Here is a 24,425-nt window from a genome sequence, read left to right as displayed (position 1 = left end):
CTAGAATCATAGAGATGGGAGGCAGAGCCTTCTAGTCTAGCTCTGAGCTTGATGACGGAAATCCAGAGCTAGAGAAGGTTCTGGTCCAGCCTCTGTCTGAAGACCCTCAATAAAGGACAGGACACCAGCCCCCCCCCCAAGCATTTGTCAAACTGAACTTCCTGTTAAGAAGTTTCTTCTACTGTTCAGCTACTGTTTTGTATGCAAATGGCTCCGACAGCCCCAGAAGACAAACAGATAGAAGTGTAATAAATTTACTGACTAAGCTACATTGCATTAAATACATATTATCTGTTAAACCACCTGATTCCTGAAGTGGTGTCGGAAAATATATTTCACCACCGGCACGGTCACTTTGTTTCAAGCCTACTGATTGCTGTTCAACTTTATTTTCTTAGTTTTGGTGTCATTTTTACCTAGCTTGGGGTTTCTTTCTCCTTCATAGAGTTATCCCAGCCAATCAGCAGTACATATATATATAATGACATCACGGTGCTATGTAGCCATTCAGATGCAGCCACAGGGTTCTGTCTTGGGCCCAGTCTTATTCAACATCTTCATCAATGACTTGGATGATGGGCTTGAGGGCATCCTGATCAAGTTTGCAGATGACACCAAATTGGGAGGGGTGGCCAATACCCCAGAGGACAGGATCACACTTCAAAATGACCTTAACAGATTAGACAACTGGGCCAAAGCAAACAAGATGAATTTTAACAAGGAGAAATGTAAAGTACTACACTTGGGCAAAAAAAAAAATGAAAGGCACAAATACAGGATGGGTGACACCTGGCTTGAGAGCAGTACATGTGAAAAGGATCTAGGAGTCTTGGTAGACCACAAACTTGACATGAGTCAACAGTGTGATGCAGCAGCTAAAAAAGCCAATGCAATTCTGGGCTGCATCAATAGGAGTATAGCATCTAGATCAAGGGAGGTAATAGTACCACTATATTCTGCTCTGGTCAGACCTCACCTGGAATACTGTGTCCAATTCTGGGCACCACAGTTCAAGAAGGATACTGACAAGCTGGAACATGTCCAGAGGAGGGCAACCAAAATTGTCAAAGGCCTGAAAACAATGCCTTATGAGGAACGGCTTAGGAAGCTGGGTATGTTTAGCCTGGAGAAGAGAAGGTTAAGGGGTGATATGATAGCCATGTTCAAAGATATAAAAGGATGTCATATAGAGGAGGGTGAAAGGTTGTTTTCTGCTGCTCCAGAGAAGCGGACACGGGGCAATGGATTCAAACTACAAGAAAGAAGATTCCACCTAAACATTAGGAAGAACTTCCTGACAGTGAGAGCTGTTCGGCAGTGGAATTTGCTGCCAAGGAGTGTGGTGGAGTCTCCTTCTTTGGAGGTCTTTAAGCAGAGGAATGCTTTGATGGTGTTTCCTGCTTGGCAGGGGGTTGGACTGGATGGCCCTTGTGGTCTCTTCCAACTCTATGATTCTTTGATTTGGCCATGTGATGTCACTAACGACAAGTGAAGTTGATTGAGAAAGAAAGCAGATTGTCCATATGGAGGATCCAGACACTTAGATGACTTGTTGCAGTCATTCTTACAACTGCACATTTTCATCATCTTTTAATGCAGCCCTTAAAATATTACTTAAAAAGTGGGGTGCTGCTTCATGCTGCTGAGAACATTTATGAAAAGTGAATCGTTCTTGTGCTGTCCCTATTTAACTTTCCCACTGATGGTGCCCCAGATGTCTCTTCATAGCATCTAGCTGGATTCAGATTAGAGCACCATCAAACAACACTCACTGTTGCTGAGATTTGCAGCGTCTCATTCCATTCCCTGGACGCTAGAACTAGGATCATGTCAGAATATGGGCTAAACAGAAGGAAATTTGTTTGATGCCTTGCCTGTGGACTGCTGCAAGACTGCTTACAAATTTAACAGACACTAAGAAATGGGTAAGCAAGGTTAGAAAACGTCTAAGTAGGGACCAGAGAGACTCTCTGACGAGTTCCTGTGAAAATAAATGATCTTGCAGCTATCATAAGCTCCTTATTAACAAAGTCCCGGGAGTACAAAAGAATAGAAAAAAAAACACATGGCCTGTTATATTGGTAAGCCTGCTAAGTGAATAAGCAGCAAAAATTCTCACTGAACAGGCTGCTTACGCTGATTTAGTTCAATTAGGTTCAGCAGGATTACACCAGCGCAAGGTGTTTGGGAATATCCCTGGGGGTGCACATCTTTACTGAACCAACTTGAAAGGTTCAGGTTAGACACAGCAATTTCGAAAGCATCCCCGAAACAGATGCGTTTCCGTTCCTGAAAAGTTCATCTGCCAAAACTTCAGCAAGCCTGCCTCAGTAGCGTACCGAGGTCTTTTCAATATGTCAGGGGCGAGATTTGCCGATAACCCAGAAAACCTACATTTCCCCACTACTTTAAATGGAGATCTTGCCTTTTGTAAATCTAATGGAATGTGGAGGACCTTAAAATATTGATTTACTGACAAGTTGTTGAAAAGAGCAAGCAAGAGATGAAAATCTGTTGTTTATTTCCACTTCTGGTTGCATTTTTTTTTTAAGTTATTTCAGAAATTATGGGGGTGGGGGTGGAAAATGAAAGAAGAATCTTAAAACATCTGATTGTATGTGTGTTTTCCTTTTGATATAACACCACAGAGGGCCAAACCATATGTTGTTTCCTCATGTTTCTAGCTGGAGGCATTGGCAAAGAGTTAATAGGCACTCCTCCGAAGGTCAGTCAAATACATTTTGCTACCTGCGATGGAACAGCAAATTGTGCCCACTTTCAAGCCAAGGTGCCTATTGAAATTAGCTTTTCCATCTGTCTGCCTCAACTGTTTTCCATCCAAGCAGGTCACTGTAAGAACTGATGCATGAGCTTGCTTTCTTCCTCCTCCCTCCCCATCCTTTCCCCCTCTTGTGTCGTGTCTTTTATAGTGGGGTAGGAGAGCTGAAAATAATACCAATATACTTCACACCTGGCAACCCATGTGCCCCTTTGGTTTCAGATAGTACATGGGTAAAGGTAAAGGTAAAGGGACCCCTGACCATTAGGTCCAGTCGCGGACGACTCTGGGGTTACAGTGCTCATCTCACTTTATTAGCCAAGGGAACCGGCGTACAGCTTCCGGGTCATGTGGCCCGCATGACTATGCCACTTCTGGCGAACCAGAGCAGCACACGGATACGCTGTTTACCTTCCCGCCAGAGCGGTACCTATTTATCTACTTGCACTTGGACGTGCTTTCAAACTGCTAGGTGGGCAGGAGCAGGGACCGAGCAATAGGAGCTCACCCCCGTTGTGGGGATTTGAACCGCAAACCTTCTGATCAGTAAGCCCTAGGCTCTGTGGTTTAGACCACAGCGCCACCTGCATCCCAGTACATGGGTAGATGAGTCTAAAAACCCGGGGGACACAAATGTATGTACTGTATGTTTCCGTCTATAAAATGCCCCCATGTATAAGACGCCCCCAAATTTTGGACATTATTTTTTTAGGGGGGAAAACCTAGTCTTATACAAGGGAAAATATGATATATTTTGCTCTAGGTGGCTGCGTTTGGTCAGAATGGAATTTACACTTCCAGAGTTAACGCTAAATACATTACTTCTGGTAAATGAGCCACCATAGCTGCTAGAGGGCCATGAAAATTTGTGTCCCAGGCTTTTTAGACTCTTCTACCTATGGTACTATCTGAAACCAAAGGGTAAGGTAAAGGTAAAGGACCCTGGATGGTTAAGTCCAGTCAAAGGTGACTATGGGGTTTCTGCGCTCATCTCGCTTTCAGGCCGAGGGAGCCAGTGTTTGTCCACAGACAGCTTTCCAGGTCATATGGCCAGCATGACTAAACCGCTTCTGGCACAACGGAACACCATGACGGAAACCAGAGTGCACAGAAACACCATTTACCTTCCCGTCGCAGTGGTACCTATTTATCTACTTGCACCGGCATGCTTTCGAACTGCTAGGTTGGCAGGAGCTGGGACAGAGCAACGGAGGCTCACTCCGTTGCGGGGATTCGAACCGCCAACCTTCCGATCGGCAAGCCCAAAAGGCGAAGTGGTTTAGACCACAGCGCCACCTGTGTCCCTTGAAATCAAAGGGGCTCATGGGTTGCCAGATGCGACTCCCCGCCGCCGCCGCTCTCTTACTCCACTGTTAAGATTGTAAGCCTGGAGGCAAGGATTGTCTTACCACTGATCTTTGTAAGCCACTCAGGGTGCTTCCCCCCCATCAAAAGAGCAAGGTTAAAAAAATAAATGCAAAAACCAAACAAATAACAATTGTGTCAATATTTTATTGCTGTTAGGTACCTGAACAGTGGGGTACAAAAATTAATAATAGATAAAAACAACATCAGCTATCTTTAGCAGTAAACAGGAAAAAACATGTCCAAGTCAGGGTGGTTGATGGCCCACGACCTGTTTGCGGGTTTAGCATCCTTTAATGTTTGATAGGCAGGTCATACAGCTCACCTGTGTTAGTTTTAGGAGCAGAGGCCCAACAGCCTGAACAATATCAACACAGCTGATTCATGTGGACCCAAGTATGCTAAGATCATGGATCTGAAACACAAGATCCCTATGCATTCTTGGATCATAATATGTGGGGTTCTTAATTTGCTGGAACCATGCATGAAGATAGCATCTCTGGAGCAAGAATTTGTGCTCAAAATTATTATTCATGAACAATCTGCATCACCGTGAACGCTCCACGCAGATAGCTACAGTTACCCTTTTCTTGTTATACAGAAACTCAGTGATACACTAAATGTCAAAAGAATTGGTTGGAAATACTCATGAACCAGAATTCATAGGCATCGCACACCAGTCTTTTTTCCCCTTTCTTTCCCAGTAATGAGGTCTCTTGCTTTAGAGTCAGTTTCAGATAATGGAATCTGATCCGTTCTAGGAATTTTGCCTGAAACCAGAGACTTAAAAATATCCCAGTGCCCGGCTGCCAGATTTCATGACAGTTATTATGCTTTTAGAAATCTACAAAAGAAAAATGAAATCCACAGGGAACACAAGTTTACTTTGACATTTGTCAACATTTGGTGGACCAGGAAAATTAACAGAAGACCTAGCAATGTGATATGCCAAGTCATTATGGTACATCAGATGTAATAGTTACCAATTATCATAGCATCCCAGGTTCACCGTGATACTGCAAGGAGCTGCCACAGGCTGCAGTGTAAATCCTGCATTATAAGGAAATTAAAAGCTAAATTAAAAGATGTCACCCCAAACCCTCGTTATCTGAATACGTTGTTCCGCTCCCGCACCTCGTAGGCTCATTTCCAGATAAGCATAGTAATGAAATCCTATTATTAGGTCTTGTCTTTGTCATGCTCTAGTTCAGGGATCTCCCATGATGTTGTTGGGACTCCAGTTACCATCAGTCCCAGGCAGCACGGCCAATGGTGAGGAATGAAGGGAGGGATATCTGCAACATGGGATCACACCAAAACCTGATACCAATAGTTTTTCAACATACGCTTCAGGTTACAGACTCCGCTAACCCAGAAATAATGCTTCAGGTTAAGAACTTTGCTCCAGGATAAGAATAGAAATTGTGCTCTGGCGGTGTAGCGGCAGCAGGAGGCCCAATTAGCTAAAGTAGTGCTTCAGGTTAAGAACAGTTTCAGGTTAAGAACGGACCTCCAGAACAAATTAAGTACGTAACCAGAGGTACCACTGTGTGTGTGTGTGTGTTTGTGTGTGTGTGTGTGTGTGTGTGTGTATCTATCTATCTATCTATCTATTCAAAACTGAGCCTCCACAATCTCTTTATCTTTTCTTTATAAGTACAGTCGTAAGTACAGTCGTATCAAACAGAATCTTTTCCGGAAGTCCGTTCAACTTCCAAAACGTTCGGAAACCAAAGTGCAGCTCCTGCAGCCAATCAGAAGCCGCAGAAGCCCTGTCGGACGTTCGGGTTCCAAAGAACATTTGCAAACCGGAACACTCACTTCCGAGTTTGTGGCGTTCTGAGTACCAAGGAGTTCGGGATCTAAAGTATGCCTGTATCCCCAAACCTTCACCTTCTTCTCTATGTCCTCTTCTGCATCTCCTTCTGCTCTGTGGAATGTGTCTTGAAATGGGGCCACTAAATCTGGACACTTCACACAACGGAAGTACTGAACTGAGACAATAGGAAGGCACCATCGTTCAAAATACCCTAAATCTGAAAGGATTTCTACAATACACTGAACATGGTTCTTAGTTGAATTGCCTGAGGCAAACGGTCAGATCACAATCCATGTGGTTCTGCAAATAAGTGCCCTAGAAGATGTGGTTCAAAAAGTTAACCTACTGCCTTAACTGGGCAGCCCAGATCAACCGAAACCAGGGTTGTTGTTTTTCCTACCGGAACTCGCAGAAACTCAGTACTAGCACCTCTCATTTGGGCACCATTGCCATTATAAGAGATTAAGGGACGTTTTCATGGTGAGTTCATGGTGAGTTCCGGCACCTCTTTTTCTAGAAAAATAGGTAAAGTTAAAAGTATCCCTGACTGTTAGGTCCAGTCGTGGACGACTCTGGGGTTGCAGCGCTCATTTCGCTCTATAGGCCAAGGGAGCCAGCGTTTGTCTGCAGAAAGCTTCCAGGTCATGTGGCCAGCATGATGAAGCCACTTCTGGCAAACCAGAGCAGTGCATGGAAACGCCGTTTACCTTCCTGCCGGAGCGGTACCTATTTATCTACTTGCACTTGACATGCTTTCGAACTGCTAGGTGGGCAGGAGCAGGGACTGAGCAACGGGAGCTCACCCTGTCGCGAGGATTCGAACCGCCGACCTTCTGATCGGTAAGCCCTAGGCTCTGTGGTTTAACCCACAGCACCACCCGTGTCCCTTTTTCTAGAAAAATAGCACTGACAAAAACCACATCTGTCTCCAAGTTAGACTGTACCGTACTCCCCCACCCCGAAAATCAGATAGTTTATTTACAGTTCTAGCTAGAAAATCCATATAAACTTTGGTGTGTGTCCCCCATACAGTGGAACAATTAACAAACATTGCACATAGTAAAATCTGTATACAGTAAACACATGGACCTGATCCACAGATGCAGCACCCATGGAGAATGCAGCCCACTGGTGCTGTACCTGAAGTACAAGTGGAGAGGGATATATATTTTAATAAATACTCTCTTTTTGACAGGGAAAGGTATATTCCAAGTTTTAAAATCCCACGAACCATGTGAGATGAAAAGATGTGCTCTGGTATCCCAGCCAGATGGGCGGGGTACAAATAATAATAAAATTATTATTATTATTATTATTATTATTATTATTATTATTATTGACTCACTTGGTTGCTACATGGGAATCATGGGATCCACAGGCAATAATAACTCTCTTGGTTGGTTGCAGGAAGGGTTGTTTCCTCTTTTGGCCTGTTTTCTTTTGGTGGGGGGGGGGTCAGGCTGTAGTTATTCTGCATATATGGAGAGGGGAATCTGAACATCACAATTTTTTAATTTCATGGACTTTTGTTTGTCTGTTTCTTCATGTTCATATTTTTAATCAGGGCTGGGCATCAGATTGTGCCTGTTCTCCTGTACTGTGTCCTTAAGGTGGCCCATCTCACAGTTTGAGAACCTTAGTATCCCAAATGGTAATGCTGGTGGACAACAAAACAGGTTTAAATATGCTCTCAAGGCAAATCTAAAAAAACCCTAGTATAAACATTGACAACTGGGAATCACTGGCCTGCGAGTGCTAAAATTGGAGAACAGCCTTAACCAAAGACATCATGGACTCTGAAGAAGCACGAACTCAGGACGAACGGGAGAAGCAAGCAAAGAAGGCATGTTTGGCAAATCCTCACTGTGATCAACTCTCCCCCGGAAACCTATGTTCCCAATGTGAAAGGATGTGCAGATCCAGAATTGGCCTCCACAGTCACTTACGGACACACTGTTAAGAACACATTCATGTACGACAATCTTACTCAGCTATGAGTGAAGAAGAAGAAGAAGAAGAAGAAGAAGAAGAAGAAGAAGAAGAAGAAGAAGAAGAAGAAGAAACAGTAATATGTTTTAGACTGAGAATGATGGTACTCCATCAAGTTCTACACTGTGCTACACAAACATGGGACCAAGAGCAAACCAGAGAAATTGTCATGGGCACACACCACAAACTATTCTATTTGCTGCAGTCTCCAAGGCACATTTGTTTGTGCTCTTGTGGGTGCCATATTGATAACTCTTGAACTACCACTTCTCCCAAAACTCTCAAGAGTAGTAAGCATCTTAAATAATACAGGCTTTATATTTGCTTTTCCAAGTAACAACTCAAGCATCTGTTGCTTTTAACACTCTCACTGTTTCTAGTTCCCTAAACAAGAACTGACAGCCCCGACAGCACAATGGACAACCACAATGACTAAAGCCAGGATATCACTAGAATATCACTAGAATCACACTGTCACACAGAAAAGAAATGCAGCTCTAGATTGGAGGAATGAACCAAGTAGTTTAAAAGTAAATAAAATATTTGCAACTATGGATTTAATATTAGAAAAAATAGACTTTATTCCTGAGATGGACAATCCCTTTAAGAGTTAGCTCTTCTTGAAGTCCAGTAACCGAAGCTCAAACAATACCCTGGAACTTTAGCTTTGGCTGTTGCCCTCTTTTGTAATATTGTATCTGTCCAAGCGTAACCACCTGATAGTATGTTGAGTCTTTAATGAGCATCACCCCTTGCTTAAGAAAAGCCTTCCAGACTTCAGAATGAAACGCTGCAAAAAATATGGAGGTTAGGAATCTTCATTTATGAGCAGAGGTTCAACTTCCAAGGCCACCAAGCTGGGTCTTCTCTCATTCCGCTTGCGATATAAAATAAACTGCGCAGTTATCTGGGTGTTAAAGTCAGGGAAATTATTAGTCACTTGAGACAGAAAGACAATTGATACAGCGATCGCTTTCGAGTTATGAGCAACAAAAGCGAATGTCTAAATTAAGCAGCCAGAAGGACATTGGAAGCGCCCTAAAAGGCCCATCTAGTCTAACATTCTGTTCCCACAGTGGTCAACCAGATGCAGAGTGGAAACCCACAAGCAAGACATGAGTACAGAAGTACTCTCCTGCTTATAAACCCCAGCAATCAACTGGTATTTGCAGGCAGACTGCCTCTGTTACTCGACAAAATATGGCCATGAGGACTAGTAGCCACCAATACCCTTAATTTCCATGAATTTGACTAATCCCCCTTTAAAGTCATCCTACTAACACAGGGTTCAGCAACCTTTTTCAGCCGTGGGCCGGTCCACCGTCCCTCAGAGCATCTGGTGGGCATATATTGGGGGGGGGGGATGAACAAATTCCTGTGCCCCACAAATAACCCAGAGATGCATTTTAAATAAAAGGACACATTCTACTCATGTAAAAACACGCCGATTCCTGGACCGTTCACGGGCCGGATTGAGAAGGCGATTGGGCCAGATCCGGGCCCCGGGCCTTGGATTGCCTACCCCTGTACTAACAGATGACCACAATTGGATATCATCCACCGTTAAGATTCAATTCAGACTTCACACAGGACACACAACAGAATAATCTGCGCAGATATTTGTGGCCAGGGAATTGTGTGCCATTTTGCTCATGTATACATGAAGAACTTTGTGGCTTCAAGTCCTTTTAAGTTCAGTGCCGTAAAACAATGTTAGGAACTGGGCAAGAAACACACCGCCATGGTCACGGAGGTCAAAGGCAGATTTTTGAGAGAAAAATCCTCACAGTGTTAAGTTTCCAGATAAAGCCAAATAGACCCGGACATTGTTTTCACCGTTGGGGGAATAAAATGCTTTTTGTTCAAACTATGGCTAGAAGCCATACATTCCAGAAGGCTGCCAATAGGCAAAACGACACAGCAGCAGGCAACACCATTTTTGTACTACAGTGGGAATTCTGGACTGCATCAAGCCTGTTAACTAGGATTCATTTCAATTAAAGTAAGAATTAAAAGAATTAAAACTATGTGACCTCAGTTCTTGCGCATTGTCACGATTTGTCTTGGTTCTCCCAGTGCTGTGCATATTCACAGAACGATGCACTAAGTATATCACAGGGCACATGCAGCTGTGTTATCAAGTCTGCTTTAACTTACAGTATCAAAAATGAAAACCTAGCCTCCCAACCACCTTTGGTTAATTAACCTTTTGGTAATTATGCTAGCAGTTTATTGTTAACTAGTGGATAGGAGATGGTTGTAAAGCAACATTTAAAGCTCAAGGTGCAGCTCACTTAAGTTAAGTGAAACCCGCTGGATTAAAGTCTATATAACCCACTGAAGTGAAGTAATGTCACTGAACTGTGTTATGGAGTGGATTGTTAGACATACGTATTATTACCTTACCAAACGAATAAAGGGGGGTGGAATAAAATGTTCTTTTTCTGGGTTTAAAGGCTTGACAGTCCAGTCCGGTGCTTTAATCTGAACAAGTATTCTGATAGATAACGCTAGCTGTTTAATAAATGTGCTTCTCTAACAAAATTAAGGCTTATCTGAAAACAATTCCTTTCTAAATTCGAGTGGGTATTAAGCACATACATGGAATGTGAAGACAACCACATTTCTACAATTTGGTGAAAAGATTCCTCCCCCCTCCTCTAATTCTGCAGCATTTCGTGTCATTCAGCAGATGGCTTTATAGACTAACCTTTTATGTGGGACAGAGTGCGGTTGGCCAAACCAAAACCAGAAACAAACAGCATAGGCAAAGTCAATAAGGTGCAGCATTTATTTAATGAATTCTTCCTGATGCAAGGACCCATGATTTAAGGTTGTCATCAATTACTTATTAATAAACTTTCAACCACAAAACTTTATGCTAAGTGTGCTACATGCTATATAAAACTGTATGTATTTTACAGCCCAATCCTATGCAATGGGACTTGGTTTGTATACAGGGTAGCAGCCGTAGGGCTCAATCATACACATGTTTACTCAGAAGTAAATTTCAACTGTGTTCAGTAGAGCTTATCTCCCAGGGAAGTGTGTACATAAGAATGCAGACTTAAGCATTCTTCTTCCTTCTGACAGTTTCTCAACGCCACACTTTCAAGTATGGACAGATGGATATATATATGGACAGATGGATGTGATATACCTTTTTGAATCCCATATAACAACAAATATAGGCTGAACACATTCAAAGATGTGTTCTCAACTGAGCAAACTGAACAAACATGTGTGCTATGATATAACAGCTAAATAAATAAAAATATTTTAAAAATTGTGCAGTAGCACCTTAGAGACCAACTAAGTTTGTTCTGGGTATAAGCTTTCGTGTGCATGCACACTTCTGCAGATACACAAAAGCTTATACCCAGAACAAACTTAGTTGGTCTCTAAGGTGCTACTGCACAATTTTTTAAATTTTTTTTTATTTATTCCAACTGCGTCAGACCAACACGGCTACCTACCCGAAGCTAAACTTGGTAAACTTGTGCCAACTGGGCAAGGATTTGATGACAGGGTACCCTACTGAATACTGTTTCCTTACTACAGCCCTGAAAGCCTTTTCACCTAAAAGCTAGTACTTCATCATATGCCTGCAAAATGCCATTTACCAGGAGGCTGCAGCAATACTAGTCATTTTCATCAGAAAAGGATACAAAAATATCTAAAAACAAAACCCCAAAGCTCCCAATAAGCCAGGGGAGATGATGCCAGAAATAAAGATTTACGAGATGCTGTGTCGTAGGTATCTTTAAGACAATGCTTAGCCCATAGGTACAGTTTCCCATCATGGCTAAAGCAAAAAGCAGATAAGAGGTGCCTTCTGTGGATCTTCTTTGGAACTAAAAAATAAATGTAAAAACAGTGTTATAGCAAAAGCACATGTACTTTTTTTTTTTTAACAGCATGACCAGAAATAAATTAGGAATCCTGTGGTAACCATTTTGGCCTCCACATGTCTTTCTCATTGGCAACCTTTTAAGAGAAAGAAAGGAACACAGGAACAACTTTATACTATTGGTTCATCTAGCTGAATACTGTCTACAGTGACTGGGATCAGCTCTCCGGGATTCCACAAAGGGATTCCCCCCAGCCCTACCAGGAGATGTCAGGAATTGAATCTAGGACCTTGGCATGCAAAACAGGCTTTCCACTACTAAATACTTCCCCAAATTTACAGGCCACTATAGATACAGCATCGTAAACCTAATAGGCAACCTATTAAATCTTTGCCACCTTTAGTGGAATTATAGGAATTTATTCAAATTAGCCTCAAATGCCGAACGACCCAGTGCTCCCAATCTCTGCAGCTGACCCCCAACTTGATCAATAAATGTTGCATGTGGAGTGCACTGTCTTTAGAAATAAGTAATAAAATACTTACATTTTTATACAGCTGGGGAATTCTAGATCCCAAATAAAAGAGACACGATATGTAGCCACACACAAATCCTGACATCTCAATCATGCCATGAGACTTCTGAAGATAACAAAACACACACACACAGAGGGAAAAATAATAATTTCAAGATTGAGAGAAGTTTAAACACAAAAGGCAGCATTGCCTCCTAACCTATGCACAGCAGTCAATGCAATTAATTAAGAAATCATTTAAATAAATGGGAAAAAGTGGTATGAAACTGAGTCTGCTAGTTAGCATTGGGATTTTAACTACTTGGAAATTCTATACCACACTACCATCTGTATCAAGAACAGCACAAGCAAAGTAATAAAATAGAAACATTAAAAAGTTGTACCTCACTTGTTCCTGAAAGAGTATTCTGGCCTTGGTTCCGCAGCAGTAATGGACCAGGTAAAATCAAACAGAGTACGATGCACATCAAGACCCAGATGACACAACAGCTCTTCAAGTTTATGCCACCTTGAAAAGCAAATGAAAATCAGGGCCAACTAAGTACTTTGTTATTGCTTTTAAAGAAATCTAACATTTGTTTGTGATATAGAAACGTAATATATGATACCAATAGTTTCAGGCCAGCATCTGAACTGGTGGCAATAGCATGGTTTTTTAAAAAAACCAAACCAAAAAAAACCCTCTTCCTTTCAAATGCCACCCCCTCCCTCAAAACTGCCTCCCAAGCTTGGGGCCCTCTGGAGTGGATCCCATGAAGCACAAAAGCTTGTCTACAAAAAGCAGCTGAGCGTTATTAGCAAATTATACATGTAATTTTTTCTGCTGCACAGGAACGTCTAAGGGTAACTTTATCATGCTAAAAGTAGTAAACCATGGAACGCAGATGAATGCAGGATAGTGTAATCCTATGTCATTCTGCTCTGAAGTAAGCCATACTGAGTTCAATGGTATTTACTCAGTAGAGGGGGTTAGGATTGTAGCCTAAATCTGGGCATATTTTCTGGATTGATTTGTTGCTGTTTAGTCGCTTAGTCATGTCCGACTCTTCGTGACCCCATGGACCAGAGCACGCCAGGCACTCCTGTCTTCCACTGCCTCCCACAGTTTGGTCAGGCTCATGTTGGTAGCTTCGAGAACACTGTCCAACAAACTTGTCCTCTGTCGTCCCCTTCTCCTTGTGCCCTCCATCTTTCCCAACATCAGGGTCTTTTCCAGGGAGTCTTCTCTTCTCATGAGGTGGCCAAAGTATTGGAGCCTCAGCTTCAGGATCTGTCCTTCCAGTGAGCACTCAGGCCTGATTTCCTTCAGAATGGTTAGGTTTGATCTTCTTGCAGTCCATGGGACTCTCAAGAGTCTCCTCCAGCACCATAATTCAAAAGCCTTCCGACCAGAGGGGCTCATCTTCCAGCGTCATAACTTTAATATGCCTGTTGTCTTTGTCCATGGAGTTTTCTTAGCAGTGATACTGGAGTGGCTTGTCGGTTCCTCCTCCAGGTGGATCACGTTTGGTCAAAACTCTCCACTATGACCTGTCCATCTTGACCTGTCCATAGCTTCCCTGAGTTATTCAAGCCCCTTTTGCCACGATAAGGCAGTGGTCCATGAAGGGGCTGGATTGATTTAGCAACCTGTTTACTATCCAATCATTATCCAGGATATCTATTGAAAATAAATGAGTCCCAAGCAGTTTTAGAAACTGACATATGAAAGCTAGGAGCTAAATGGCACCTTAAACGTAGGTTATGGGAGCGACAACGCAATGTCCAGGCACGCTTTTTTATAACAAGACTACAAAGCTGAAAATGAATGAACTGCAGCTAAACTATTATGTCCATTTTTCACATGGTTTAGTCCTCATCTGAAGACTGCAAAAAACAAAGCCATGCTTCCCCTGCCTGCCCCTCTAATATTCTTAAGAAGATCTCTTCTCCAGTCTTCTCCAGAGAGTGACTGGAAGTGGGGAGGCAGAAAAACGTCCCCCTTTCCTTCCACTGTGCAGTTTTAATTTGAAATTTTAGGCGCAGGACTGTGCCCAGAGCTCAGAAACTGCTCACGCTAATGAAATTCCCTGTCACAAAACACACCTAGAACAACAGGAGTTTCAAACACTGGTCCCAAGTTCTTCTTCCCTTGTTTAGTGCCAGGAGGAGAATGTGTGTGACTATCATAATTCAGGAATGCAACCTTTTCTAGAAGTAGGTGCATCCTAACTGCAAGAACATTTAGTGTTTAAGGCATCTAGAGTCTAAGCCGTCTACTGCAAGCAAGCTATTTAAAAACACGCCCAGGGTTAAAGCAATTTCTAAGTGTTAAGAATTTGTTTTTAAAAGCAGCAGCAAATTACATCTAGCTGCAATCTCCAATCAACAGACTCACATTTTGTCACCTTCTGATTTTTTAGCTTATAATAGGCAAATTGGGATATCATAATAATGTCCATGTTAATATAAAAGATGGCAGTGATTATCTGAAAAAGAGGAAAAGAACGATGCATAATTTAGTGCAAAACATCCAAAGTAGGCAAAATGGCATCTTTACTTATATCCCATTTTTAACTTTTATGCAAATCAATGTAACAGGCAATAAAAAAAGAATTCCAAACTTCTGTTGTTTGTGGTCCTTTTCCACCTCTTTGTGGGGAAAATTTAAGGCCAAAGGAAGGCTATGAAATGTGGGGCAAGGACTATGTCCACATTACTCCTTTCCTCCTGCGTATTCAGAAATCTATGGTAGACTTGGTGCCAACTGTTGCAGCCAACCAGCCCCACTACACCATGTGGCCCAATCTCTTGATGGAGAGAGTGCGAGGTGAAGGGAGAGCAAAAACCTCTTATGCTGAAGAAGAACAGAGGTGAGAAAAGTGGCAGGAAGAGAGCAACAAGGATGGGAGGCCAGGAGGTAGGAGAGTATTCTGTGGGTTGTAGAGAGAAAGGGAGGGTTGCTACAGAGATGAACTTCAAAGAGATCTGTGTGTGAGAAGTGAGACAAAACAGAGATAAGAATGTAAGAGGAGGCCTGCTGAACCAGGCAAAGGCCCAGCAAACCCAGCATTTTGTTCTCTCGTTGGCAACCGGATGGGAGTGAAGAGAGAAATAGAAGAGGGTACACAATGAGGCGTAAAGAGAAGAGGAAGGAAAGGTTAACAAAGAGGTTCAGATATATCTGTGGTGGTGCAGGGAGAGAGGGAAGAGAGCGCATGCTATGGAGAACAAAGAGAGGGAGCATTAATAGAGCAGTGGCTTAAAAGAGACACTGAGTGAAAATTGGGAGGGGGGAATCTTTTTCACGGTTAATGACTCCTGTTGAGTTGGTAAAATAAAATAAAAAAATATTAAAAAACAGGCAAATTTGGCCTCAGGTCTCTACCAAATCAGATATTTAAAACTCCGACTACTTACCTGTATTGGAAGTTGATTTGTCAAGTAGCACCCAATAAAACTAGTGAGGTCTCCAGCAATCCAGCATAGCAGAAAGCCCAAGGAAAGCGCTTGATCCACTTTTCCATTCCGATAGGCAACATACAGTTGACTGGGGGAGGGAAAAAAATCCAAAGGATGCGCTGCATTTTACACAAAGAAAATCTAAAAATAAGTGCAAACTGCAGAAGATGGTAAGTGGGCTGCCCCCAAGGAAGCTCACAACAAACATGTTCAAAACAGTTATAAGTGTTTATCATGTTATGCTCTAATACTGCTCTGATTATTTCTGTGCTGCTAATCATTACAAGTTCGCTAGCTCAAGAAGTGCGGGGTTGGAAATTTTAATTAATAAATAATACATGAAATGAATAGCACAGTAATAGTTCTTACACTTTGCTAATCGGTCCTAATGAAAAATGCACAAACGTATCATACATACTAACAGCACAGAAATAAAGACAAGAAGGAGCTATGAGCGACAGCTTTTATAATGCTTCAGTTGTCATGCTCAGTAATCCTGAAAAAGTGCACATTCACACTTAAAAATGGCTAGGGTCACACAAAGCTTTCATAACAGACTTGAGAGCTTTATTCAAGTCTTTGAATTGTTAAACTGTTCATGGAGCTCATTACCAAAAGTGACCCGTAAAAAAAAATCCCACTCTACAAAAAGTGACATTTTTAATGACAACGCCCCTTTTGAGCAATATCCTAGGGGCTCAAAGGCTTTGCAACACAGGTTTTATTCGGCACAAATTTCCAGACAGTTGGTTCAATAAGTTACAGGCTTCCCCAAGATAACAGACTTCAAAATGAATCCCACTTAACTTCAGCCATTTCCTCCCTGCTGGGAGAATTCCATGCTCTTGTTCCTGCTATTGCCAACCTACATACTTGAAATGAATGCACAGAGACTAACCAGCAATTGAAAAAGAAACGGTAAGTGGTACAATGGGGGCAATCCAGGAAAAGAATCAATGGGAATTTTGCCATTGATCTCAAATGGGATACGGATTGCTTTGAACAATTTCAACACTCTGTAGGTTAGAGAGAACATTGGCAGAGAGCAGAAGGAAGAATAGGGGAGTTGCAGTGCAATCCTAAATATCTCTACTCAGAAGTAAGCTCCAGTGACTTCAATGGGCTGTTTTTACAGATAAGTGTGTAAAGGATTACAGCCTTCCACCTACTACTTTTCATTAAGCAAAACACATTCTTCTTCCCCTCTCTTTCTTGCTATGTGATAATGGTTGTATCCATTTTCACAATATTTGGCTGAGTGAAGCGCTTTACAAACCTCCCATTTCCCCTCCCAATAAACCTGTGGTGATGGTCTCTGGTAGTCCTGTTGTACAAGTGAGGAATTGAGATTGAGAGAGAATTCATCACTGAATGAAATCCTTTTTGAACCTAGCCTTCCAAACCCAAAAATCTATGCTTTATGCCCAAACTCCCATCAGTCCTGGCCAGCATGGCAACTGTTCAGGGAGTTGCAGTCCAAAACACCTGGAGGGCATTTCCTACCCCTGGGTTACATCATAATACCAGCGGGGCAGTTGGTTGCTCTTTTCCAAGGTGACTTAAAGCTCTTTTGTGACCTCTTCAGGTTCAACCAGTTAGATTGTTATACTTTGTTACTGCAAGTGATGTTATGTACCAGGGAAACAAACTGCAGCACAAACATTGTATTTAAGTTCCTGCCTGGAACCATAGGTGATGAAGAATTGCATACAGGTGCAGGCTGGTGGAGAGGAGGAAGCAGCACTTCTTCCTCTGCACTCAATGGTTGCCAGGGAGGATGAAAGTTATACTCCAACAGCATCTTGAGGGCACCTGGTTCCAGAATACCATGTTACACACTCCTAGCTCTACTCTTTACCCCCACCACATGTGGGTCAGTCTCCTTGCAGTTGGGGGGGGGGAGCAACACAGGTGTGGCAGCTTGTCATTTGAACCAAACAACAGACTGGACAGAATACTGCCTCAGCCCAGTATACCTGAAGGAGCGTCTCCACTCCCATCGTTCTGCCCAGACACTGAGGTCCAACTCTGAGGGCCTTCTGGCAGTTCTCTCACTGCGAGAAGTGAGGTTACCTGGCAGAGGGCCTTCTGAGAGAAGTGAGGGAACCTGCGAGAAGTGAGGGAACCTGGCAGAGGGCCTTCTCGGTAGTGGCGCCCGCCCTGTAGAATGCCCTCCCATCAGATGCCAAGGAAATAAACAACTATCTGACTTTTAGAAGACATCTGAAAGCAGCCCTGTTTAGGGAAGTTTTTAATGTTTTATTTCATTATTAATAATTATTATTTATTATTAATATTATTATTCTGTTGGGGTCCACCCAGAGTGGCTGGGAAACCCAGCCAGATGGGCGGGGTATAAATAACAAATTATTTAATGATGATGATGATGATGATGATGTACTCTGCCCTCTCCATTTAAGTGTGTGAAATGCACACGTTTTAATGATGCAGAGATCAAAGGAGAAGGGGGTGACGTGTTCTTATTTGCTCCAAATAGCATAGATTAGCGTAAGTCACCACAACAGTAGAGTGTAGCAAGCTAATTTGTCAACCATCAAATATTGCTTTAAGCAGGAGAAACATGCTGCTCCGGCATATCCTATTTATTCGATGCAGATAGGGACAGAAATGCATCAAAGAATGAACTGAGAGAGAGAGAGAGAGAGAGAGAGAGAGAGAGAGAGGCAGCTTCTGAGAAGAGCTTCAGGCAAGATTACTCATGTATGAATCTGAGAAGTACTTAAAGATTTTAAACTCACGGTAGTGCAGCAAACAGAAAGCAGACAATGGAGATCAGGCCTATGACAACACTCCAATACTCCCACGCATTCCCGACACACTCTTCCAGGAGATGCCAAATCCAGGGTGTTCCATTTAGACACAATCTCCTATCCGCGACTAGGGAGATATTAAAAGCATGTGGAGGCTGCTGAAGAGCCATCTATTCAAGTTGAGGGATATTATTTCAGAAGTTGGCTCAGTTCTGAACCCCATGCAAATCCATTTACCAGTTCTGAATATTCTCTCTTCCCCTTCAAAGCTCCCACATCCAGATGGATGATTGGGTACAACAATTTTGTTTCCAACCTCACAGGAGGGCCTGCCAAATTCAAAGAAAATAAAATACATCCAGCATTCATACATCAATTTAAAAGACAAATCCAGCTAATTATTCTATTTGGACACATATGAAAGGCAAACTCGAAAGCAAGAAAGAAAATTTAAAATATAGATGTTAACCCACTCAGTATTTGAGTATTCTTATGCCAGTTGAAATGGGCCAGTTTTTATACTGGATCTCTTAAGTGCCATTACTTTTCTAACATAAGACAGCCGGAGAAGTGTAAAAACAGTAATATAGTTGTACCTGCTAAAGTGTCCACCACAGCAAAATTGTAATTTAACATTTCTCCACCTTTGAAAGAATGATACATTCATATATGGGATGTATTACTATAAATAAACAAACAACTGCATTAGAGTAACAGAAGGAAAAACAAGTGTTGAACTGTTTATAATGGTTTTCCTTAATATAATTTGCTACATTGCATATTGCGTAAATTCCATTTTATGTCATTACTTAACACTAATGACATGGGGGTGCAGTGGGAGAAGCTTCATATTTGCCTGGGTGCAGCAGTTTACTGATTGTATTTTTCATTTCCTTCCTTGCCCCCAAGACTTTTCATAAGCTAATAACAGAGGGATCAATCCATCTGGAAATTCTCCAGTACAAGCCCTGTTGAAGTAAACAGCAGCTACAATACTCTTGCATGGCTCATAGTCCAGTTGACTTGCTACTGTTACCCTAGTTTTAAATGTTAAATTGGGAGGCAATATTTGAAGCAGTCAATATGATTTGGATGGGGTTTGTAAACTTGTTTTGCAATATTTCCGTTTCTTCCCATTTACAGCCTTCTTGTATATATCTTCATGCTGTCTAAATAATGCTTCGATTAATTGTTTTTATTATTAAAACAATTAATCCTAAAGAAAAAAGAAAAAGAAAAATGGTAGAACACTTGTGATGTGAATATGCACCACAGAACAAAAGAAATTAAAACTAAGCACCATATTCTTATATTGTTTGTTAAGTAATATGGAGTAACTAGCAGTCACTGATCCCAGGCTTGCAACCACAGATATGGATACAAATCCCTTATCTGTGACCCAACCTTTTGCCAAACTGTAACTGTTAAGTACCGTATAGAGTGGTTCAAGGGCTTTAACGAGTAAAATTTCTACAGTTATCTGCATCCTATGTGACTAATTTGTACTGCAAGTTAAAGCTAGGATTTTCATCTAAATCTCTAGAGTTCAAAAATATATTTAATAAAACATGAAGGTGCTTTGGAAGGTAACAGCAGTACAGTATGTCATGTTGCTGGTACTCTCTAAAATTCACTAAATATTATTGGGGGGGGGATATTATTACAAAACTTTGGATACATTTGAGTCTTGTCTCGTATGAAGGGGTGGGAAAACAAAGGAGGGCTGCTGGTACAAGGTTGATTTGCAGCACAGTGTATTTAGCAGAAGAGAAGGATATAGCATGGGACTGCATCATTCTCTTGAGATTTTACAGCGTTAGCTAAGAATTACACACACCAATAAGCTAATCTCCATTCCATGTCCTCCATGAGTTGATTGCGACGTATTGTGCAACAAACCCCCTTTCCCCACAAACCAGACTTTTTGCAATATGGAAAGTGATGGGGGGGGAGAATGTACTGGAAATTGTGGGACAATGCTTGCTTTGACACAAAGTCATCTGCAAACAAATCAGAATGAATGCTTAATAAACAGGGCATATGGGAAAAAACTGGAAGTCAGAAACCCTTACCGAGCTGCTACAAATTACTCATTTGATCAACCCTGATCTACCCAAGGTGCCGCAACCCCACTTTTTAATCTAAAGGTACATAAAGCATCGTCCCATTTTGTGTAAACAAAGATAGCTACATATTTCCTTTCTCCTTGCCTTTATTACCTTCGTTCCTTTGAAAGTTTCCACTCTGCCGCGCATTAAAGGCATTGGCAACAACCTATTAAGGAGAAAAAAAGCGCCAACAGACTGTATTATTTCCCTGGCTCTTTTCAAATTTGAAATGGAGACAAAGAAAAATCAAACTGGGGGGGGGGGATCCAAGATAACAAACATAAAACTAAAAGACTAATACACTGGGAAAAAAAATCAATGCAATGCATTATTAAAGTAGAACTCACTTCATTACCTCGGGGCTTGCATGTCCCTGGGAGGCCTCTGTGGTAGCTCTAACAACACAATGTGGTACATGTTGGAGTATCAAACTAGCAGTTAATATTGGTGGGAATTAGCACCATGTGACCTGGAAGTGGGGCGGGGGGGAAGAGAGCACATTCTGGTTTAGTCAGATGAATACCTTGATTATGGTATTACTCGGTACTTACTGAAAGTATAGCTAAATATCTACAGTCATCTTGGGTAACTTGCTTTTCATGTTTAACCTGACACATCAGGACGTTAACCAGCACCAGTTATTATAGGAAGCAAGCAGTTCAAAAGGAATTATACAGGTAAGCTTACAATCCTCAGGAGGCTAAAAGTCTGGCCTTTGGCCTCTTGCTGCACAACATCTCCTCTGGTGCATGTTATTCTGTTGTCTTTTGCTAGTTAACATTTATGCAACACCAGCCATTGTCAAGCAATATGCTTAGTATCAGCTAAAAGCTTTCATAGAAAACCTGTCAGCTGGTCAAGACACTTAGATGCTTTTTGCCAAATCCTGCACTTCACCTACATAGGGTCAGCTTCAAGGGCTTATCAAGCAGGCTGGAAATTCGAGACTTCTTGCTTTAGCTTCAATGCTATATCTGTTTACCTGGCAGGAAACCACTTTTAACAAAAAAGGTGCTTCTGAACAAGCTTAGGATTGTGCTGTTAAGACAAATATGCAGCTACACCAAAAACAGGCCAGAACTACCAAAATGCAAGGGGAGATCAGCATAGATAGGATCACTTCTTGTAAAGGGGGCATTCCTGCAGTGACAACGATGGTAAGTAAACACATAGATAGCTCTTATAACTTAGGTGACACTGAGTGATAAGGATCATTCCACCACTTTTAAACTACTGTATTATTTTTTTTTACCTTGAATATAGTCCCTACCCCGCACCTGAAATGGAACATTGGCAACAGGATTGTTGCTTTTATTTATTTATTTACTTACTTACCTACCTACCTACCTACCTACCTACCTAAAGATCCTGGAAAGGGTACATCCAGTTTAAGGGAGGGATGAGTGCATAGACTGGCATTTAGATGTCAACGGTGTTGTGTGGATGCTGCAATAAATAAGTAAGAATGTATGCCTGTACCTATCCCACAATAAACACAAGGCACCCAGAGATGCTGGGATTAAGAAATCCTTGCATTTGCTGTGTTTCCATTTTTTCACCTAGTCACTGGCCTACCAGAAAATAAGTTAACGTCAACCTTTTTGGATGGAAATTATTGGGGGGTTTGGGGGGGGGGCGCACCTGCTTTCCCTTCTCCGAAGCTCCATCCATTCATTTGATCTTCTGAACGGGCACCCAGGAGGTCAGAAACAGGGGCAGCAGGTGTGAAGCCAACCACCCCTTTCCCACATATCCCCCCATGGCAGGGCTGCGTGTGAATAGGAAGAGGGGTGGCTGCGGAAGACTCTTTACCTTTCGATCTGGGGCAGAGTCCCCGGAAGATGCTAAACCCTCAACCCCAGCTGACCTGCGGGCGTTCCCACGTTACATTCATCGAGGCCGCAGCCTGTGCGGAGAAAAGATGTTAGAAACAAAACATTTGTCAGTCAGTCAGTCAATCAATCAATCAATCAATCCAGGCCGACGGAAGATTTTCTGACAGTTTGCCCTAGGGCTTTTGAGACGCAACGGAGATCTCACCACAACGCCGTTTATTATACACGCAGGAAGCGAACCGGGCTCCAGCTTTTGTGGAGAAAAATATATTTTTAAAACTCCATTAAGGATGAAGCCCCTACCCCAGCCCACCCCCCAGCATAGGAGAGGAACCCACCCCCGCGAGCCGAGAGAGAGAGCGCTGGTCCCGGGAAAGGCTTCGTCGCAGCGGCCGAATCCGCTGCCGTTGAGCCCGGGCTGAGACCGAGCGCGGCGAGGAGGAGGAGGAGGAGGACGGGCCGCCGGCAGCCCAGGCAGGCCTCTTCCTTCCTCTCCCTGCTGTCCAAGCCCTTAGCTGCGGAAGAGAAGCCGGAGATGGCGCCGGCTGGCCTGCAGCTCCCTCTGCTGACAGTTGGCCGCCTTCCCTGAGGGAAACCTCCGAGCAGGAGGAGGAGAGGAAAGGCCGCGGGGGCTCCGAGGGAGGAGGCGGCCTAGGGCCCTGCTCGGGTCGGTCGTCGTGAGGGGCTTCCTTTGGAGTGCACAGGATTGCAAAGAACGGTTGTTGTTGTTGTTGATGATGATGATAAAAATTATTATTATTTGTTATTGTTATTATTATTATTTCTCAGGGAAAATATGAGGTGCGGAAATCTGGATTTTTCCAGCAACCTTGTCTGGTTGCTTCAATTCGCACCTGGACCCGTTAGGATTTCTATTATGGTTCCACAATGGAGCATGCTTTCTTCTCTCCCCCTCCCTCCGCTCCTGCCAAAATTTCCCTCCCCTGTGCAAGCACAAAAACCGGAAAGAGTTAATCTAATTTTGCACCATCTGGTCACACTTGGAGGGCGCAATTGTTTTGAACGTGGGTTACACTGCCGGCCTGAGCGCGCTAGGGATTGCCTCCGCAAAGTCATATCCCCTGGGGAGAGCGAAGTTGCACAAGGCTAGGAAATGAAGTAAGGCTAGTGGTTCTCCCTTTACCCCCTAAATCATCTTTAAGGACTCCCCCCCCCCCAATATTTTACATATTTCCCATAGCTGTTTTGTATCTCCTAAGTTGATCCTAATATATTTCGAATGCAATGTTTCAACACATGCACTTGTATTTGTGATCCATGTTTCCCACTAGGCACTCATAGAAAAGAAATCAAACAAGCATCTGCCAGCACAAAATTGGCATTGCATGCCAGATTACTCTTATTGCAGAACGAAGTGCTACAGGAGTCCCATGTTTTCAGTAGTAAATGTAAGGAGGATTTGGTGGGGGGGGATCTAGAAAAACTTTCCATCTACATTCATTGCAGCAGGTATCCTGAGTTTATTCCTGTTTATTTAGAACTGCATGTCTGCAAATTCAGTCGGGCTTACCATATGTTTAGGACTGAAACCTTATAGATCCTGATTGTTGCTTACTTTCCCACTGCTTATTTCGCCAGCTATATAGCCACACTGAAAAGAAGATTGCCTTGTAGCCCTGCAAACTTATATCTGAAAAGTTGATCTGAAAAAGCCACTTGGCAGGTTTAGCCATAAAGCCACATATCACTTACCAGCTAGCTTGAGAAAAAGATACTTTTTGTGGATTGGCCTCAGAGGAGTTCTCCTAACTATTTTTGATGATGACACTAGTTCTAGTGGTAATCTCAATGAGTGAGAAACCAATGTTCTCTGAGGTTAGCACAGGCTTTTCTGTTTCACCATGCATTGAGTTTTATAGTTCCTCAAACACTTTATAACAGTCTGTATCACAATCCAAAATATTCATTGTT

At 42.5% G+C, this 24,425-nt stretch overlaps 1 protein-coding gene across 8 annotated transcripts; it reads right to left on the bottom strand.

Moving 5' to 3' along the window:
* Window positions 1-8,518: 8,518 nt before the first annotated feature.
* Window positions 8,519-22,535, bottom strand: SLC66A1L (solute carrier family 66 member 1 like). Of its 8 annotated transcripts, none has more exons than XM_033150518.1 (11): window positions 21,014-21,127; window positions 20,770-20,824; window positions 19,147-19,232; window positions 18,788-18,879; window positions 18,539-18,677; window positions 15,738-15,867; window positions 14,716-14,806; window positions 12,722-12,846; window positions 12,349-12,444; window positions 11,621-11,806; window positions 8,519-8,859 (listed from the first exon to the last, which is right to left on the bottom strand). In XM_033150518.1, exons 3-11 carry the CDS (start codon window positions 19,215-19,217, stop codon window positions 8,761-8,763), a joined length of 1,029 nt encoding a protein of 342 aa, XP_033006409.1. In that variant the 5' UTR covers window positions 19,218-19,232; window positions 20,770-20,824; window positions 21,014-21,127; the 3' UTR covers window positions 8,519-8,760. The 8 variants fall into 8 exon arrangements, with proteins under 8 accessions (XP_033006409.1, XP_033006410.1, XP_033006411.1 ...); XM_033150519.1 differs by having other exon boundaries at window positions 21,006-21,117; XM_033150520.1 differs by lacking the exon at window positions 20,770-20,824.
* Window positions 22,536-24,425: the final 1,890 nt, after the last annotated feature.

This window comes from Lacerta agilis, chromosome 5, assembly GCF_009819535.1.
Source record: "Lacerta agilis isolate rLacAgi1 chromosome 5, rLacAgi1.pri, whole genome shotgun sequence".
Taxonomy (NCBI): Eukaryota; Metazoa; Chordata; class Lepidosauria; order Squamata; family Lacertidae; genus Lacerta; species Lacerta agilis.
Note: the sequence above shows the minus strand (reverse complement) of the source record. Positions and strands in the feature narration are given on the sequence as shown.

What these genes read in the sequence shown, in the direction of transcription:
- SLC66A1L (XM_033150518.1), bottom strand. Translation starts at nt 19,217, where the DNA reads ATGAATGTATCATTCTTTCAAAGGTGGAGAAATGTTAAATTACAATTT. An exon ending in AGAGAGAATATTCAGAACTG is followed by an intron (nt 18,678 to 18,787) that starts GTAAATGGATTT and finishes ATATCTCCCTAG; the next exon opens with TCGCGGATAGGAGATTGTGT. An exon ending in CTCTTTCAGGAACAAGTGAG is followed by an intron (nt 12,445 to 12,721) that starts GTACAACTTTTT and finishes TGTTATCTTCAG; the next exon opens with AAGTCTCATGGCATGATTGA.